This window comes from Podarcis tiliguerta, assembly GCF_965153285.1.
Source record: "Podarcis tiliguerta genome assembly, chromosome: 6".
NCBI classification, from domain to species: Eukaryota; Metazoa; Chordata; class Lepidosauria; order Squamata; family Lacertidae; genus Podarcis; species Podarcis tiliguerta.
The window spans coordinates 45,857,085-45,877,924 of record NC_139539.1 but is presented as its reverse complement, the minus strand read 5'-3'; the positions used below and the strand labels follow the sequence as shown (position 1 = coordinate 45,877,924).

Below are 20,840 nucleotides of genomic sequence, written 5' to 3'. Positions count from 1 at the left end.
TAATTCTGTACCACAGTGGAATTGCCTCACTGTTGTAATATAAGAGACCTAATTTTTCAAGCATAATTTGACATCTATATCATTAACAGAACCAGGTCTGCATCTGAAATTGTCAAATTCATGTTTATCAAGAGTACAAATATGTGCTTTTTCTTGCTGTCATTCTAAAGCTAAGCATTTTAGGATTAGGTTAACCATTGCAATTGGTTTTATTTAAATCTTTTGGAATACTGGAACAGAGATTTGGCTAAAGGAGTCTGGCTTCTAAATTCATTCTGCTTTTTCCTCAGTTGATATTTGGTCTGTTGGATGTATTATGGCTGAACTGTTGACTGGAAGAACGCTATTCCCTGGTACAGACCGTATCCTTTAAAAACATCTAAAAATGAACTGAAACATTCATTTTCACACACAGCAACATGTAGCCCAAGGAAGACTTAGGAACCAGCTCTGCACTTTGGTGTTGGAATTCTTTCTATGCAGATGAATGCATTTTGAGAACTACTGCTGCATTCTCCAAGAATGCTTTTTGCAGGTGGTTGAAATGCATTATTTCAGTCTGTGGTTTAACATTAGGGTTTCACTTTCTCTGTCTTTGCTTGTTCTTCTCTTTAAAAGCTTTGAAAGTGGCCTTCCACCTTGAAGGGAAAATGTAATTACTTTTTTCAGCATCTCTGAGATCTGTTTTCCAGTTCCAGTAATTCAGATGTCCTGTCAAACTACTTCAATTTTGATACTAAGGTTCTATGAGAAGACCGGTTCCCTCATAAGGTTTAGCAACCCCAGAGTAAAGGGATATCTTGACAAGTTAATGACTTGGCTTGTAAAAGGGAAGAATATATAATCTACAGGTAGATCTGTTAATTCTGTGTTGGCCCATTAAAAAAATTCCAAAATCCATATTATGGCAATACTTTTATAAAGCCAACCAAAATAGTGGACAAGCAATCGAGTCCTCAGATCAAGACTTGGGAAGAGAATGCATGGCTGGTGGTAACAGCATGGCTGTGCATTTTGGAAGAGTATAAAGGCAAAATGTGGGAATAGGTAGTAGGCTCTCACATGGAACTCTTAAATGCTGTGTTGCTGTTTCGTTGTACCAAGGTTTACTTGAAAGGAAGAAACAATGGCAAATTTCCTATCTTTGGAACTACAAAAAGCAGCTGTTACTCAGGTCTGTCTCCATCCTTACATGAAGCACACAGGTTTATGTTTTGTGTGACTTGGATAGATGGAAAAGCAGAATAAAGAGAAAGGGCTATAGCTCTGGGTTGGAGCATCTGCTTCTTACCTTCCTAAAGAGAAAGGCAGTCTTATTAACAAAAGTGTACTTTTTTTTTTACCTTGCACCCCACCTATACTTAACATTTACCCACCTGAACTTTCAACCTCTGATAATATAAATAATATCTACTTTCTCTTCATTCTTCTCTACCTGTCCAGGTCACACCAAAAGTAAACCTGTATGGCATTTCACCTAAAGATAGAAGCAAACCAGGGTACCAGTTGTTTTTTGTAGTTTTTTTGTATATGAATTTTGTTTTAAAAAATAAAGATGGGAAATCAGGCATTATCAGCCCATCTGTATACCTTGGTGCAACCTGATACCTGCATAGCGCTTACAGAACCTTATTTGAATGTCTGCTGCTTCCTCCCGCATTATGCCACAGGATTCTTTATCAAGTGCAGACGCATGGCTTTACCACTAGCTAAATATTCTGTCCCCAGCCCCCCATTTTATCCACACAACATCCTTAGGCTGAGCAACTGGGACTGGCCCAAGGTCATCCAGTGAGCTTCATGACTGAGTGGGGACTTGAATCTTGGTCTCCAGGCCCTATTCCAATACTTAAGCCTCTTTAACATACTGGCGCACACTATAATATAAAAAAGCATTCTGTGTATAATTCAGAAGATGTATTTGGTCCCTAATCTGAAGTCTAAATCATTGGCAGGATCCGTGCAACCCTTTTATCAGTTATTAATGGAGAGATTTTGAAAGATAAGAATATCTTGATATTATGTCCAGTTGTACTGTGTCCACCAAAATATGTTCTATGGGAATGAAACATTTAAAAGTTTCCGGGTTATCCGTCTAAAAGTAATAAATAAATTGATTGAATCCTAGGGAAATAAAATATATTTTTGCATTTAATTTTCTGACTATTAAATATTTCATGAAGGAGAGTGTGTGATGTTGATCTTTGTGGAAAAAAACTAACACATTTATTTTAGGTTTTAGGCTAATATTAGAAGGTGTGAAGATTTACCAAACTTTCCCAGAATAGATGAGGCAAATGTGAAAACTATATGATACATTTATAGCCTACATGTTGGATTTCCCCCCTTGTTTTTGTTGTGTTATCCCTTTGCTTTCACTTCTTTCTGTTCACTTCTCCTTTTCCAAGACCCTTACAGTTGTCTTTCTCCTTCTCCTTTTCTGTCTGGGGTATGTAGAAAAAAAAAGTTTCTTGCCTAAAGAGCAAAATAGACATGTTTTAACTATGTTGGGTGCAATTTTCATTTTTACAATATAAATATTTGTACTCTTTTCTCTATTACATGTACATACTCCTCTTTTTGAATGGTCCTAAATGAAGTTGTGTTTGCCTTCCACAAATCTCCACTCTATATGTGGCAGTTATTTAAGGCTAGGGTGGGGAGTGATAACCATTTCTGTCAGCTTCTTAATAGGAATAATGGATATGCATTCAAGGAATAATAACACATTGGCTTACATTATAGGAATTCTGTGAGTACACACAGCATGCAAATTGGTTTAACCAGTGACAGGAATTTGTAAAGCAAGCTTTTATTGCTCAGCTCTTGGAAATCTGATCTGCAGGAGATAGTGGGTTTGGGGGCTCCATTAGTGGGAGTTGTCAACTTAAACACTTGATGATCAGCAGCTACAGGTAAGGGAATGATTAAATGCCCAAGCTGTAATTGGTTAATATGCTGCATATGCAGACTTAACTTCCATAGCTAAATTATGTGTTTTGAAAATTGCTATAGCATAACCAAAGTTGTATCTGGTAGTACTGAGTAAAATCTAATATAGTTATTGCTGAACAGAGTTCATATTTCTTCTACCCTGACCCATATTACGGTGCTCTCCATATTTTGAAATTGTGAATAGGGAATCTGGGGCCGGGCCTGTGTCTTCAAGTAATGTACCTTGATTAACCTATTTGGGACAAGTTCTTTTTTTAAAAAAAATAAAATCTTACTAACTGAATTACTACAATGATCTGGAATGACTAATTGAACTGTGATGTTGAATCTGTTATAAACATATTCTAAGTCAGGAAGATTTCTCAGAAAGTAGCTGTATCAGAATAACGTGTTCTGGGTACTCTTGGTCTTGAATGCCCACTTGGACCTGGCATCTGGATTTTGCTTTAAACTTGGCTTTTTGCAGTATTCACTGTTGGTTGTGGTAGCAAACTTTTCCCTTTTCTGTATGTTCAGTATTGGGACTTGCCAGTTCTTGAAATTCATTCTTTTCTGAGATCTGCATGCTTTTCTTTGCTTATGGCTTTCTATGCACTCTGCTTACTTTTGCTTTGAGTTTACTAACAACTCTTTTTTAGTTAAATGGCAGTTCACAAATTATATTGTTGATATATAGATGCAACAATCTTGTAATATTTTAATTGATTCATTGTGTTGGTTAGCTGCTTCCAACTGACTTCTGCTTCTTGCCCTAGAAAAGACTTTGTAGTGAAGTAATTAATGTTTGTCCGTGTACGCAGCAGACACAGTCTGTAAAAAAATAAATAGCACTGACAGCAGATATATCTTTCATTACATTCAGATAGCACTTAACTTTCAAATACTTCAAACAACCAGAAAATGGTTGACTTACCATTATTTAGATGGCACATAAATCCATACTTTTGGTTGTACAATACAGTGTTCCCTTGTTTTAATTTACAAACTTGTGTTAACTTGTTCTGGCTGAAGGCTGAAGCACATAGATGAAAACTGGCGTCTTCTTTCAAAGATGAGCCTACATTGTGCAGGTTTTTGTTGGAGGCCTCAGTTCAAATCCAGCCTGGAATTTAGGAAGTAGCTTTTGGGAAGTTACTGCTAGAAAGTAACTTGCTTTAAGGCTTAGTATAACTAAGGTGGGAATTATTTTGCAAATTGAATTTATATCCTGCCATTCCTTAGGACAGCCTTGATGCAGTTTCAAATTCAGGAGATTAGATTTTAACCTCCAGGGGCTGGAAAGTTCTCACTCTCCAATAGCTATGGGATTTCCTATGCAGTCAATAACTTTTTCTCACTCTCTCCACCATTGGGAGCATTGCTCATGAGCCCCAAGCCTGCTTTCCGATCTTAAGGATAGCAGTTCCAGGTGGGGTGTAACTTCTAGGGCCCCTAAGGAGTTTGTGACTTTTCCAATCAGTTCCCTGCTTTGTTACACTAGCTGTTGTCCGCAAAACTCCCTGAGAGGACAGTGGAGGGAAGCAAGTGCGACTCATTAAAATATATATAACTGCCCATTAAATACTATGATAAAATGTCCAGATGGGTTTTGCTGACATGGGGTCTCCAATTGTAATAAAAGTCACTGATTTCACAAAAAGGACTGAGTGTAAATAGTGTTGACCGCCAACTTCTACAAAGTAGAAGGGTTGACAGCACCTGAAGTAGCCAGCATCCTGGAAAGCATTTACCAACCTTTACCAACCTGGTGCCCTCCAGATGTTTTGGATTAAATTTCCCACCATCTTCTGACCATTGGCTGGGCAGGCTGGAGTTGATAGGAGTTGGGAGTCCACTAGGTTGAGGTAAATTGGTGTTGTGCACTATTAAAATTAGCCTCAAAGTTGCTACTTTACTCAAGCTTTAAAAGTTAAGTGACAGCAATTTCTACTTACAGGTAGATAGCCGTGTTGGTCTGCCGTAGTCAAAACAAAACAACAACAAAAATTCCTTCCAATAGCATCTTAGAGACCAACTAAGTTAGTTATTGGTATCTGAAGAAGTGTGCATGCACACGAAAGCTCATACCAATAACTAACTTAGTTGGTCTCTAAGGTGCTACTGGAAGGAATTTTTAATTTAATTTAATTTGTTTTGAGCAATTTCTGCTTTCACTATCACCAGTGCATGCTAGTCTTTTACCAACTGCTTCTGCCACTAAATCTTAACTGTTACTAATGACTGGGAGTATAGGTCTAACCTAAAATAATCACAGAGAGCATCAATTATACCTGTTAATCACCATTGTATTCTGATTGCAAAATGTGCATGTTTGCCACTATTGGATAGTAGCTTGGAATGGTGGACAAGCCTTAATAGAGCAATTAGAATATAGAGCATAGAGCAGAGCAGAGTAAAAAAAGCACTTTAACCTTAGAACCTCAACGAAGCTGTCTTCAGTTTGTTCCTTTGGGCAGAAGCTTGGGTATATTTTCTCTTGTAAGGGTAGAAAGATTTAGACTGTAAAGCTACAGTTCTAAAGATTCTAGGTGCACTCATTCTATTCTGAATTAGGAATTGCCTCATCCCTTCCATGAACAGGAAAATTGCAACTTGTGAAAGAGGAACCACATTGGGTAAATTCAACCTTGCAACAATTGATCACTCACATAAGCAGTTGTCTCCATATGTTAGCTGCTTGCAGAAACAAATGTGGCTAAATGTGTCCACATTTCTTGAACAGATTTGGGTGTAGGATTTTCATCAGGTGGATATTTAAATGGTATGTGTCTTCTACATTAGATGTGTGCTAATATTACTTATTATTATTATTTATTATTATTTTGATTGAGACATTTGGTTTTCTTTTTTCCCCTTTAGTTTTATTCGGCTGCTGCTGTGATTTTTTTTCTCCCATTTTATTTGTCCCAGCATTTTCCTTTATGGTCCATCGTTAGATATTGATCAGTTGAAGCTCATTTTGAGACTCGTTGGAACACCAGGGCCTGAGCTTTTGAAGAAAATATCTTCAGAGTCTGTGAGTTTAAAGCTTGACTGTAATGCCTTGCCTTTTTGGATTTTGTGTTTTCCCTTTTGCTTTGCTTGCTTGTAGACTGCATCTGTCTCCTTCCTGGTTAGTTTTGTCTTAAGCTTGTTTCCTTAGACACATCTTATTTTCCTTGGACACATCTTGAAGCCTCCCCTCTCTGCCTCTGTACTAGTCTTCATGTCCCATCTTACCTTCTTCTATTTTCTGTCTGTAGGCTATACTAAGCTTAGCTGAACACTGTGTACTTCATTGCACACTCTTGTTAAACGCCGTTAGGCACATGCTGCTACCAATATCCCATATATATCACATCTCCTAATGGATAGTGCTTTCTTTAAGTTGGATTTTGGGACTTCCATTGAGCGTTCTTCCACAAACTGTTTCAAGAAGGGGGAAATGTTTAGGAACAAGTATGAGCATGAATCATGTTAAAAGCCACAGAGTAAATTCCTGTTGTCACTAGTGCAAACAGCTTGTTGTTGGATCATAACATTGACCTCAGTCCTAAAAGTGCTGAGTCATAAAGGTGATATCCATGGAAGTAATGATACAGCTGGGGTTTCCCCTCCATAAGTAGGATTGTTCTGCATTCATGGGATGATAGCTAATCTACATTCTACACTTCAACATAGGGAGCAGCTGGGTGTTGCAGCTTACCAGAATAGCAATGAAAGTTGGGTAGGCACCCCTGTGCTAGTGCAGGTTTGGCGTCACCAGTGTGCCTCTGCAATCCTGTCACCACTGCTGCCTGGTCCTCCCCTATGCCTGCACTGTCCTAGTAAGAAGCAGCAATGTCATTGTCAGTAGGGTAGCACTGTAGCCTACTCTCATCACACTGGTCACTGCTACTTACGCATGGATGATTTTGTTGTATAAAATATTTCGATTAGAAACTCATTTAAAATAGATCTACAAGAACCCTAATTTAGATTAGGCTTACTGAAGAGATTGAAACGTGTTCGGAAATAAGAGGGGAAATGAGCTGAAAGGAACCCACAGATTCAACATATCCATATTTGTTTACTAAATACATGTTTGCCGGTTTAGCCATAAAGCAATGGTGGAGAGCCAGCATGGTGTAGTGGTTAAGAGCAGTGGACTTGTAATCTGGTGAACTGGGTTCACATCCCCACTCCTCCACGTGCAGCTGCTGGGTGACCTTGGGCTAGTCTCTCAGAGTTGTTGTGGGGAAGGAAGGGAAAGGAGATTGTTAGCCGCTTTGAGACTCCTTAAGGGGAGTGAAAGGCAGGATATCAAGTCCAAACAATAACTCCTCCTCCTCCTCCTCCTCCTTCTTTTATCACTAAATGGAGTGTGAGGAGGATGGGCCTATGAAACCTGTACCCCTACCCTGCCTTACCCCCTTAAGGTCTGCTGCTTGAAGAATTGATACTGGAACAGGAAGATGGGGAATTAAAGCAGCAGTTTTCAGGTAGGCAGGGCAGGGAAAGGGGTTGTTCCCACCAATCACACCACCCTTCTTCATAGGCTAACCAACAAGCAGGTATTTAACAAACACAGCTGTTGAGCCCCCAATAGTTTTCTGGAATTAGGCTGATAGTACTTGAAAAATACTTAAAAGTTATAAAAATAAAAATGATTCTTCTGTGAATGCTGTGAATAGATGAAATAGATAAGAAAGACAATGATGCTTATACCAATAACTTTTTCACCTTTTGCACATCTTGGTTTTTGCTTCAGGAGGACCGAGTAATCAGCAGTTGGGTCATACTGCAAGAATTTAATGGAACATTTTTTCTGGGTTGAGGAAATAACTGGCTCCTGAGAAAGAGCATATATTGACACATGGATTTTTATTGTTTCTATAGTGCCATCTGTGCATATTGCATTTTACAAAGAACATGTTTTATAGGACCCAACCCCAAAGCATGTGTTCTTACCTGTGCTGTATATCCATTGAAGAGAGTACTGAAAAATCTAGCCCATCCCTTTATAGCCTTCTAAATGAGGGTCTGCTTTGGAGTAATGGGATTTTAAATGGCTGCATCTGCTCATAACTTTCTGCTTTGCAGTATCAGTAGCTACATGTGTTCACAACCAACTTGGCCCAGATCTTATCCAGAAAACAATGCTGAGTGAAAAATTCAGAACTAGATGACAATGCATACTGCAATACAGCAGCTTGTCACCTTAAGCATCTTCATACAGTTATTTGAGATGAAGTAGCAGATGTAGATTCTTAGGCTCATACCAGATGGTTGTCTGGAATACCCTTGCTATGAATCATGGATCAGATGCAGTCTTGACTGAATGTGTGTTAAGTAGCAAAAAGTATGTAAACTGTTTTGAATAAATGTAGGAATGATTGCCAGGAGGTAAGTAAAGGTATAAAATGGCAGCATTGAAAAGCAGGGCATTTGAAGTGAGAGAGTGATTTTAACTCCCTCTTTAACTCCCCAAACTGATCAGCTTTTTTGTTCATATACTTGCTGTGTATGAGCCCTTTGGTTGACTGGGTGGGGGATAGAGAAGAGCCATGCTGCTCTTGGGTGTTTGATGGTATTAGAGGGGTAATAAGAGACGGTGCCATTGTAGTTGAAGCAGATTGGTCTCTTGCTCACTCCACCCATCTTACTTGCAGGTTGGCGGTTGTAACCATAAGATATCAGATCTGAACAGAATGTAAATCAAACTGTGCCTTGACAAACACATAGCCTTTGCCTTTCTTTCCTGATGTGGAAGTTGGTAATATTCAGGCTAACATATTGTCAGTTTTCCCAGGACCGCTTTCCATTGGTTGTCTAGTATAAGGGAGATAATAGAATCACTAAAACTTCCAGTCTGTAGTAATCTCCATATCTGCATACCCTTTTTACCTGTTTGAAACATATAAAGGCCTGAAAGTAGGCCCATTGTCCAGCCAGTTTGGAGCCTGTGGTTTAATTAAAAATCCTACAGTGGAGGAAGAACTGTGGAGGCTATATTATGAAACTGATTCCATCCTCCCAACTTGGCATGAATTCCAATAAATAACAAGTTTTTTGCTTTTGTAGACAAAGTAGCAATGTCAAATAGTATCAAATAGCAATATTCTCTAAATAGGGAAATTAACTAGATTTTTAAAGTTGATGAAAACTTTTTAGGCTAGAACATTATTTCAGTAAAAGGACTTCATTTGGTTCTGCATATAATTAAAGCATAGCTAGACAACATACTTGAAAAAAATCCTTGTCCTCTTTCCTCCCCATATATCATGTGCAGTTGAACAAAATTAAATGCTGTATAAAGAAATGTGCTACATGAAGCTTAACCTGACTACTATGCACTACTATTCACTGTACAGATGTTTATTTTGCCATAGTTGCCATTAAATTGGCTTTCTCTTGATCACTGACACCTAACACTTTTGTGCAATGCGGACAGCATTCTAACATTGCATATTTCTGTATTAGCATTCATATGGACGAGTATCTCAGATACTGCATCCTCAGTGTATTAGCTTGTGCAGCAAAAGAGTGAAATCTAAGCTTTGTAAAGCCAGATAGAATAAAATAGTATATCTTTAGCAGCCATCAATTGGCTCACTTCCTTGTTCAAGGTGACTTCTGTTCTAAAAGGGGCCAGCACCCAGTTTAAGGCTGCCAATTGATTATTATAAACAGTGAACAAGCATCTGGCTTTACCAAAATATTATTAACTGTTTTCTGATTTTACTTTCTGGTCCGCTTTCCTGTAATACAAAGATGGTGTGACACACAGAGTGGTAATTGCCTGTAGTGTGCAGACTAGATGCCTTTTGCGTAATTGTCTTGATTGTATGTTCACACTGATGCTGAAATATTAACAAAGCCCTTGACTAGGCACCTAAGATATTAACCAGCTTCAGCAGATAATGCGTCTGACGGGGACACCCCCTGCATATCTCATTAACAGGATGCCCAGCCATGAGGTGAGATGTGGCAGGGTGTGCATAGTGGTCTGCAGTTCAAAACATTTCTTTATTCATGGATCTTTAGCCCATCTTCCAGGGCATAGCCCTACTAACGCTGCTCACAAAATTGAAACAGCATAGAACACTTAAATACATTATCGCAACTCTGTCCCCCAGTCTAAAACCAACGGTGTTTAAAATCCCCAGCACACTGCACATAAACAGAAGATAGACCTGAACAGTTCAGAATCTACTTTAAGGCAAATATAATTGGGTCTCATGAATTCATAGAGGTGGAGCTACTACAACAGAAGTCTGTCTCTGCCAGAGGACTAGAGATTAAGGCTCTTAAGGCCCAGGCAGGCCCATATGGGTGCAGGCAGTCCATCAGAGAACCTGCTACCAAACACTTTAGGTCTTTAAAGGCTAAAACCATCACTTTAAATTGAGCCTTGAAGCAAGCTGGCAACCAGTGAAACTGGTATTGTGTAAGGTGCTCAAAACACCTAGCCCCCACAAGCATTCTAGCAGCTGAGTTTCCAGAGCACATTGAAAAGGTAAAGGACCCCTGACAGTTAAGTCCAGTCGCAGATGACTCTGGGGTTGCGGCGCTCATCTCGCTTTACAGGCCAAGGGAGCCGGTGTGTGTCCGCAGACAGTTTTTCTGGGGTCATGTGGCCAGCATGACTAAGCCGCTTCTGGCGCAACCAGAGCAGAGCACAGAAACACTGTTTACCTTCCTTCCAGAGCGGTACAAGCAAGTAGATATACTTGCACCTTTTTTGGCGTGCTTTCAAATTGCTAGGTTGACAGGAGCTGGGACCAAGCAATGGGAGCTCACCCCATCACGGGGATTCGAACTGCTGACCTTCTGATAGGCAAGCCCAAGAGGCTCAGTGGTGTAGATCATGGCGCCACCCGCGTCTCTCTATCCAGAGCACATTATAATAGTCTAATTTGGAGGTTGTCAGAACATCGATAAGTGAGGCAAGGTCTGCTTCTCTGCATAGAGCCACAACTGGTGAACTTTCCTAAGCTGATAGAAGGCTTCCCTTTATAGTAACTAGGATTTTTTAAAATGTGCTACTGCACAGCAGTAGGCAGCATAATTAGCTTATACTTTGGGTCTTTTAATAGCAAGTAATGAAAATCCACAAAAGAGAACCAAATTTGCTGAAACTTTGTAATTAAGTAGTCAACAGATTGTAACTATCCATTTCAAATGGGACTCTTCTAGTTAGTTGCAGAAATAACATTTGTATTTGGTTAGTGCTCAACTACATAAAGACACCTGGATGCCACTGCTGACCTTCAGGAACTTGTCCTCACTTGCAGCAACCGTCAGTACATAACAGGCAATGTTCTTCCAGCCTTACAACTCACAGTGCCCTAGTTCCAACGCTTGTTAATTGTATCTTTGTCGCTGTGGTCAGTCTGGATGAGAAGGGGATGAGGATAAGATAGATGCTGATTAAGCTCAAGCAGGAAAAAGTAGGCACTCGCAGGAGCTTATAATGATTAGGAGGCACAACCTTAACAAAACGTTTTTCTTTTTCTCCAGGCAAGAAACTACATACAGTCTTTGTCTTACATGCCGAAGATGAATTTTGAAAATGTATTTATTGGTGCCAACCCCTTGGGTAAGACTTATCAGCAGTTCCATTACAGTGGAGAATCCAACATGCAAACATTGAGATGTTTAATGTCTCTTGAGACAGACTGATGTTTTAAAATAGTGCTCTTTGTCCAGGAGGTGAAATAACTATTTAAAATATTTATGGACTGCCTTTCTCAACAAAGTCAATGTGAGGCTCAAGCTCACAACCCTGAGATTAAGAGTCTCCTTCTCTACTGACTGAGCTATCCCAGCTCATTAACTTCAACTCTGCATCTTAGTGAAAACTTGCTTTATTTGTAAATTTTGGTTCAAGAGATAATACAACCAAGTGTTTGTTTGTTAAATACTACTTGTAGCTTCCTATCTGAAGAGGAATCCAAAGCTGTCCACTCAGATTTGTTTTCTTGCAGGTGCTATTTGCAAAGCAGGTATTGATTGCATACCGCTTGGGGTATATTTTAAAGTAATACTCCCAAGTACAGCTTGAACCATAAATTACTCTCCATTGTGAAATTACAATACTCCTGGGACTGAATCCTTATCTACTATAGTTGGGATGGGGAACTTTTGGCCCTCTTGATGTTGTTGGACTCCTGACCTCCATTAGTCCTAGCCATTATGGCCAATGGTCAGGGGTGATGGGAGTGGTAGTCTAGCAACATCTGAAGGGCCCCTGGTTCCCTGCCCTACAGCTTTAGGTGGGACTTTTTAAGAACTGTTGTACAATAATTCTCTCTCCTCCTCACCCCTTGACCCCTGAAGCTGTAGACTTGCTGGAGAAGATGTTGGTGCTGGACACAGACAAACGAATCACTGCTGCTGAAGCATTGGCTCATGCCTATTTTACGCAGTATCATGACCCAGATGATGAGCCAGTGGCAGATCCCTATGATCAATCCTTCGAAAGCAGAGAACTTGATATTGAAGAATGGAAAAGTAAGTTTTCTGGGAGACTGATTTGGTAAGACAGGTCTTGATGGGTGACATTCACAAATACTATTATTGTATGCTCATATAGTAAAAGCAAAACTTGACAGGAGGTGATAAAATATAATGCAACTCAGTATTTCTTTGAATAGAGGAGGCAGGGGGCGAAATAGCTCAGTTCTGGTGGTATATTGTAAAAATAAATAAAAATACAGTCCTTTGAATTTGATGTCAAATTAGGCCTGAACCTAATTGGTGGGGGTTCACAAAACCTTTCTTATTTCCATGTGCTGTTAATTGTCAAAAGTGCTTTCTACAATATTTGCCTTTAAAACTGAAGAAGTGGGACTTCTGTCAGATTGAATGATTCTGTAGGGAATAATGTAGGCAGCATAATATGCAGTTAATCAGAATCAAAGTGGAGCAAGGGGAGCCCTTGCTCTGTGGGGGGGGGGGGTGGAACACATCCAATGTTTCTCACATCCTGCCCAACCGTTGCCAAAATGAAGGTGTGCAGTTCATGAGGGATGAAGTCTGTAACACAATGTTCTCTTCAGTTTCTGCATAGTGTTACATGAAACTGCTGCTCACAAAAGCAGTAAGTTTATCTGTACTGAATTTGCTTATTGGCCCAATCCACCTCATTGCAGATTCTAAATATCTATAATTGGGGATTCTACTGCGTCATTAGGATTTGAGGAAAAAGAGTCATCAGCATTCTGCACTTCAAATCCCCACAGTAGTTTGTAGACTTGACAGAACCGGGCTAACAGCTGCCATGTGTTCTGTCACCTTGTTCCAGCACAGTGATGACCAAACTTTGTCCTCCAGTTGTTTTGGGACTACAACTCCCATCATCCCTAGCTAACAGGACCAGTGGTCAGGGATGATAGGAATTGCAGTCCCCAAAAAGCTAGAGGGCCAAGTTTGGCCATCACTGCGATGCAGCAAGTAGATTCAGGTCTTGCCTAGTGAATCCAGTGTGCAAATCTGGAAACAGCTAGTACCTAATTTTAGTTCAACAATCTTCGTTGACTCTGAGAATTGAATTAACTAGGAGTGATTCATTATCTTGTAGGGAAGGAACTGTTACCCACTGGCTGCACTAAAGTCAATGTCTTTCTCTTTTTCTCCACCAGGCCTAACCTATGATGAAGTAGTTAGCTTTGTGCCACCACCGCTTGATCAAGAGGAGATGGAGTCTTGAGAATCTATTTCTTTCTCTTTGTCCCATATCACTGTGAGGGGAAGGCCTTTTTCATAGGGATTCTCCACATATCATTCAAGTGCCTCTTGCCGTGAAGATTCTCCTTGGTGGAAGGGTTTTGTGTGTAATTCTCGTGTGTGTGTGTGTGTGTGTGCGCGTTGGATGGGGGTGGGTGGGAGAGTATTTATACAGTAACTGTATAAATAATGCTGCATGTTCTCTTGTATTTTTGTATACAGCCTGGGACATGCTTCTGAAGACCTGTTTGTTTGCTCTTTAGCCTTTACAGTTGGTAACCAGCTTTCATCGCTTACATGGCAAGGCAGATATTATGCAGGGAAGCTGAGATTTCAAATTCTCAGTAGCAATTCTTGCCATTAAATGGCTTTCCTATCAAGAAAAGACTTAAGATGATGGAAGCTGAACTTTTACTTGAACTGTGCCCTCTGCTTTCGAAGAGAAAAGAGGGTGAGGGATGTCTTTCCATTCCATGCCATGCAGCTGCTTTACACCCATAGCCTCTTCCCAGTATTCTGTTCAGCAGGAAGGATGGGCCCATGAATGACTGGCTACCTGTTGGGAATATTTTGTCTGAACCAGTGTAAAAAAAAAAAAAAGTGTGTGCCTTAAATGACTGAGGAGAAATTGGAATCGGGGTTAGTGTTCTCTTAACAGTGGGATTCTGAGCTTGCTGCTTCCTAGGGTGTTGTGGGCCACAGAATACCCATGTATTCTGCTTTGGCCAGGATACAAATCTACCAAAAATAGGGTTCACCCCTCATTTTTGGTATCCTCTCTCTTCCCTGCCCAACTCTGAGATGCCCAGCAGTAGCTCCGTCATGCTGCCTGTTCATTTTGTATATCTTCTTAAGACAGAGTGTTTTGCATGTTGTAGCTGTGTATGCATGTAGGCTTCTTTGTGTTACCTGGAGGAGGCACTGGGTTGGTAATCAGCTAATAAATTACTGTATTCACTACCATGGTCAGAGCCATATACAATTGCAGAATCCATCTATTCTTGTTCAACTCATGGGTTGACATTTTGGGCACTTTTTGGATGAAAAGGGGCAAGCGAACATGCACCTTTCTTGGATCTTCCTTTTGTGGCTTTAAAAATGAGTTCATTTGTCAGTTTGTGTGTGCCTGAACACAAGATTCAGTTCACTGTATTCATATATGATAGAAATCAAGTAATGATGAGATTGCCCTATTTAGGGACTAAGTGGGGGGCATCACTTCAAGTATTTTGTGTCCATCAGGTGTTCTGGGTATCTGAGGTCCTATTTTTAAAGTATTTTCTGAAATTTATATAATGCAGGTATCATGCATGGATTGTACGTCTGTCTCTGAAAGAGTGAAGCTTTGCAGTATTTTTGTTTTTCCTAATGGATCTGGGATTTTAATGTATTTATCCCTTTTGTACAGAGAAGCCGCCAAAAAAGAGAAAGAAAAAAAAGATGGCATGTGGATAATAAAGCCATCAGTTCGTTCCTTTCTAGTGATCTCCCTTCAGGTCATACCCTCTGTAGAGAGACTTGGGGTCCAGAGAGCAGTGCTGCTTCATGCTTCTGGTTTGGAGGCCATCTTAAGACCAAACAAAGTCAAGTCCCTCTGCTGGACCTGCAGTCTGGGTATTCAGATGGAAATGTAGATATATTCTGTAAAACATAACAGGAAGATTATTTTTATCAGTCGTTCTATGTGTAGATGCTACCGTGTGACTTTCATGCAGAAATGCTATAAAAAAAGAATTTAAAAACTTATAGGTATTTGTGTGAGTGGGAATATCTCAGAAGTTGAGAGTCTATGTGGGAGCCCCTGTGGAGAGCACTCCCTGTCATTTAGTGTGGTGCTGTTCTACTGCCTCAACTCTGGACAGAAAGTACACACATTAAAAGATAATTTCTGCAAATTTGTATGTATCCAGGAACTTTGCTCTAACTGGTTATGCCATATAGGATTATCACACAATGCCACTGGTTTAAAATAAACCTATTTTTCAAACTTAATGGACTGGCAGTGGTGGTTGCAAATTAATGTGTGTCTGTAATTAAGGTGAATCATTCATTGAGGCAATGGATATGATGCAGTAATGTCTTGCAGTTAATAATAGCACTATGTGTAAAAAGCAAGGGAAAAAATCTTAACTGGCCACTGTGTGTTAGGTGGTGGTTGTGTTGCCTTTTTAAATGCCCCCCCAACCCAATTACTCTTGAATAAAATAATCAAACTAAGCCTGTTCAAATTTGTAAACAGATACCAAAGACCAATTACTCATCATTACATTTCAATGTTACAACTGCACTCTTGAAAGTACAGACTGTAAGGAATGGTTTTTAAGGTACCCCTGGTTTGTATCCATTTGAGTTGGTCAACTCTGAAAATGAGCTTCATAAACAAGTCTGAAGAAGCTGGAATTACATCTTCCATGGCCACACTACAAGAAGCTGTGCTTGTAAAGTTATAAGTCATTCTTAATCCTTCACATTTTACTGACATGCATTCATTGTGCTGGAACAGATATAGTTTAAATAATAAAAAGGTGGCGTATCTGATTGGTGTGAAGTAGGGAATGGAAAGAACAGATCAAAGGAAATAACATCTGCCTGCACTTTCTTGTAAACCTGGCTGAAATGTAAACTGGTGTCCGTAAAATATTCAGTTAGACCAGGACAAAAGAGAGTGTTTCCTTTTGGGATAAAATGGTGGGAATCCCGTAGCTATAGAGCTGTTAATAAGCTGGAGTTGTCAGTGAGGTGATTATCTTTACCTTTTGTATAATTGTTTCTACACACTATTCTCCATCCAAGCAGACAAGAGCATTCAGCATTCAGGGATAAATAGCCAGGTAAAAACACTCAAGGAGGATGCAAAACAGGGCTGATGGGTATGGCGACAGAGTCCCTAAGGTCAGGTAGGGATGCCCTGAGGACCACATTTAGACCCAGGCTTGAGGTTCACAACCTCTTTAGTAGTCTTTAAGCCAATTCTTTACATTAATCTCCAGAAATCTAATTGGCTATTTGCATTCCAGAATGTTGAGGCTTCCTTCTAATGGTTCTTCATCCTGGGGAAAAAGTGAAAAGTAGGATGCCGCAGGGTTCAGTCCTGGGCCAGTGGCTGTTTTTATAAACAACTTGGATGAAGGAATTGAGGGCAGATCCCACGAAACTGGGAGGGGTAGTTAAGGCTGCAGAAGACAGAACTGACATTCAATATGACCTTAACAGATTGGAGAACTGGCCCTAAACTAACAAAATGAATTTCAAAATAAATACAATTAGGGTGCCGCAATAATTGAATTTATGTGTGTGTGTTTTAAATGAAAACATAATAATTAAATAGACTGATTTCAGCAAAGATTCAGAGCCAAATGTTTGTTTCTATGTAAAATTTTCTTCATTGGATTTATTTGACAATCCCAAAAAACACTGGCTTGTACCATGGCAGTGCTAAATAAGCATCCCAACAGTGCAAGGATGTCTGCTTGCACAAAGTGATTCACCCCCCCCATCATCCTCCCCAGGCACACCATAAATCTGTTATGGGGGTACCCCCAATATTATAGAGCAGATTTGGGAAGCAGGCAGTGGGACTTGAAGAGGGAAATCCTGTTCCACAAGCAGAAATCCTTGCACTAAAGAGATGCTTCCATACTTCTGTAATGGAAACAAGCCTGAATGAAGTGTGACTACTGAACACCTAAATCTACACAATACGTTGAAAGTCAATTGGAAATGTGGCTGTAATTGTGATCACCTTTTAAAATTATCCTTCAGAACATTTACAAAGACCTCAAAAAGACAATGTTGTAAAAGAGAGCCATGTGTAATATGGCTAGGTCTTCAAAGTACTCCTACATTGTCTAGCAGAGCCCAGGCAGAATGAGATTTGCCCATCTGCTGTGGCATAATTTGTAGATAAACATAAAGGGACCCCTGACCGTTAGGTCCAGTCGCGGACGACTCTGGGGTTGCAGCGCTCATCTCGCTTTACTGGCCGAGGGAGCCAGCGTACAGCTTCCGGGTCATGTGGCCAGCATGACTAAGCTGCTTCTGGCAAACCAGAGCAGCGCACGGAAACGCAGTTTACCTTCCCACCAGAGTGGTACCTATTTATCTACTTGCACTTTGACGTGCTTTCGAACTGCTAGGTTGGCAGGAGCAGGGACCGAGCAACGGGAGCTCACCTTCTGATCGGCAAGTCCTAGGCTCTGTGGTTTAGACCACAGCACCACCTGTGTCCCAATTTGTAGATACTCACTGTAATAGCACTCTTGCAGCCTTCTAAAATGTTTGACGTACCCTGGCTAATTTGAGCACAAGGTGTCTCCCTGAGCAAAGGGATGAAAGCAATTCACAAGCATGACAAACTTGTCCATAATCGCCATTCCCTGCGTGAGCCTATTAGCCACAGATCCACATTTTTTCACTGTGATCAACCCTCTGACCGCTCATAATGCAATAATGCATTCATTTATCCAGCTAATTACAAGCGCCTGCAATCAGCATGTGATGATGTGATCAAGGGAATGGGAATGGCTCATGGTAAGTAACTCAAGTAATTACCCAACCATAGTAGACAAGCAGGGAGGCAACAAGCCAATCAGCTGGTTAGTTGTCCATCCAATTACGGCTATCATTTACTTGAAAAATGTGAAGTCTCCCACTGTCCATCCTACAGGGGGACTCCTAGAAGGTGAAACTAGAGCTGTAATCCACTGACTGGACTATCCTCAAGTGAGTTATACAATTGTTCCTGGATAACTGGTGTAAATGAACTCTGTTTGCAATCATCTTTCAGATCCCTCCTGCTTATTTACACATGACTGTTGGGTGAAACTAATGATTAACTTTGTAGGCAGCTGCTAGTTGTACCACAGGCAGGTGATTTGTCATCTTAGACCTACAAGTGGTTTTATTGCTAACCTATCTTTGTCCTACTCCCCAGCCCGCCCACCGAAAGTCAGCACTTCTTCATTGTATCCAGAAATGAGATCCATAACTTACAAAGCTGCACACTGATCAGACAAAAGATATTTAAGAATATAAGAGCCCTGCTGGATCAAACCATGGGTTCATCTAGGCCATGGGTAGGCAAACTAAGGCCCCGGGGCCGGATCCAGCCCAATCACCTTCTAAATCTGGCCCGCGTATGGTCCGGGAATCAGCGTGTTTTTACATGAGTAGAATGTGTCCTTTTATTTAAAATGCATCTCTGGGTTATTTGTTCTTTCCCCCCCTTCAAAATATAGTCCAGCCCCCCACAAGGTCTGAGGGACAGTGGACCGGCCCCCTGCTAAAAAAGTTTGCTGACCCCTGATCTAGGCCAGAGGTGGTGAATCTTTTTCAGTCTTCGAGCCATAGTCACCATTGCCCACCCATACCTTTTCAAGGAGTGCTTCCCAGTGATGGGTGTGGATAAATCCAAAAGAGCATGACTGCCCAACACACTCTAAAGTGCACACATTGCCACTCACCACGCACATGCATCTCTCTCTCTAAACACACACCAGCGCTTTGTTTTCTGGTGGTACTCATTGGCACACTGCCAGCAACTTAAAAATTAAATACAATCTTGGCTTCTAAATCGAGCGTGTGAGGAGGGTGTGCCTTTTCTCCCATGCCCATGGTGGCAAGCCCTTTGGCATTGCCAGCTCCTGTGGCACCACTTTGCCCTCCTCCCAATGGCGGACAGCTGTAGAAAGCTGCTGGGCTGCCACTGCACCCACTGCTGCTATTCAGCCAGCTCAGCAGGAAGCAGGTGGGCTGGGTTTATGGAGGCAGTGGCAGCTTTGCAGGACTCTGGCTTCCTTAAAGGCCTTGCAGATGGCATTGAGGCGGAAGGCCACACCTCCTGGCAGGGAGGAGCCCAGCTCTGGCTGCTGGGCAATAGCAGCTGCAGCCAGTTTGGCTGAGAAGGGTACTTCATTGTGAGTAACAGCACACACACACAAACACACACACACACACAGAGAGAGAAACAAAGCACTGCATACAGGCCACATTTACATCTTGGCTACAGACCACATGCCTCTCCTATTCTCTCATAAACACACTTCTCACACACTCACCCTTCTCGACAGCAGTGGTGAACACTTGTCCAGATAATTCGCCACAGCACCAGCACTTTTCATTGAGAGCTGCAATAGTGGCAGCTTTGCCAAACCTTTTCCCAGAGGACAGGAAGAAAGAGAACCAATCTCTCCTAAATAGCGCATGGGCCCACCAGGAACTAGGAAGATAGCTCAGTGTTGCAGAAGCACTTGACAATGAGGATGCAGCAAGTAGCAGGCCAAGGACAGGGCTGTGGCTGCTGGCACCATCAATAAAAATTCTGAACTTGGTGGGGGACAAGCACAACAACCCAAGCTCAACCGGTGTTTAATGCAATTTAGGTTTTTTTTTTATTTAAAGGAAATGTCCCACCAATTTGCCAAATCCTGGTGGGTCTTGAACAGCCAAGGTAAAAACACTTGGTGGCTGGATATGGACAATGGGATGTAGGTGAGCCACCCATGATACAAATTCTGTTTCACACAGTGATGCCTCTAGAAAGATATGATTACAATAACCCCCCACTATTGCTGCTACCCAACCATTTGAGAAGAGCATCACTTTAAAGGCAATAATTATCACTTCACCAATGTTCATCTTGTTTCTGAAACCTTTCATCTTAAAATGCAGGATATGGCCTTTTGGTTTTGCCTCTGAATGTTTCCAATGAGATAGCCAACATTTTCAATAGCATTTTGTGCAACTATAGCTCTATGCTTCCTTTACGCTTCCTCAATGATTGAAGGAAGCCATGGGATAGACAAGCCTTTTACATGAAGCTCTTTTCCCCAGTCTGCATCAGTACTGGAACTGTTTTGATCTGTTTTCATTTTTTTGTATCTGGAACCACTTTTAATTGTTATATATGTGTGCATGATTCTGCTTTTAAAAAAAACAACAACCAACAACAACACTTTTCTTTTACAGTTGTATCAGTTTTAATTGTGTGTAAGTGTTCATATTATTGTTGTAACCCACTCTGTGCTCTTATTTTGAAGGGCAGTTAAAAAATACACCCCACCCCACCCCATTTTATATAAATGGCAGCTGGAATCAAGCAGCTGGAATTTTGAGGCTGTTCTAAGATCTGATTATTCCTTTGCTTCCATAATTTTCCAGCCAAGGACAAAGTCTAATCTACACCATGCCTTCTCTAG

At 40.9% G+C, this 20,840-nt stretch overlaps 1 protein-coding gene across 2 annotated transcripts in view; it reads left to right on the top strand.

The window, feature by feature from the left end:
* Positions 1–15,636, top strand: part of MAPK14 (mitogen-activated protein kinase 14) — a 31,060-nt gene extending 15,424 nt beyond the window's left edge. Inside the window, exons 8-12 of one of the 2 annotated variants that reach the window (XM_083445865.1) lie at positions 291–362; positions 5,892–5,971; positions 11,437–11,515; positions 12,256–12,429; positions 13,560–15,636. In XM_083445865.1, coding sequence (XP_083301991.1) covers positions 291–362; positions 5,892–5,971; positions 11,437–11,515; positions 12,256–12,429; positions 13,560–13,627 — 473 coding nt within the window. In that variant the 3' untranslated portion in view covers positions 13,628–15,636. Of the gene's footprint in view, positions 1–290; positions 363–5,891; positions 5,972–9,813; positions 9,894–11,436; positions 11,516–12,255; positions 12,430–13,559 lie in introns of both variants that reach the window. The other variant, XM_083445866.1, reaches the window with a different exon arrangement.
* Positions 15,637–20,840: the final 5,204 nt, after the last annotated feature.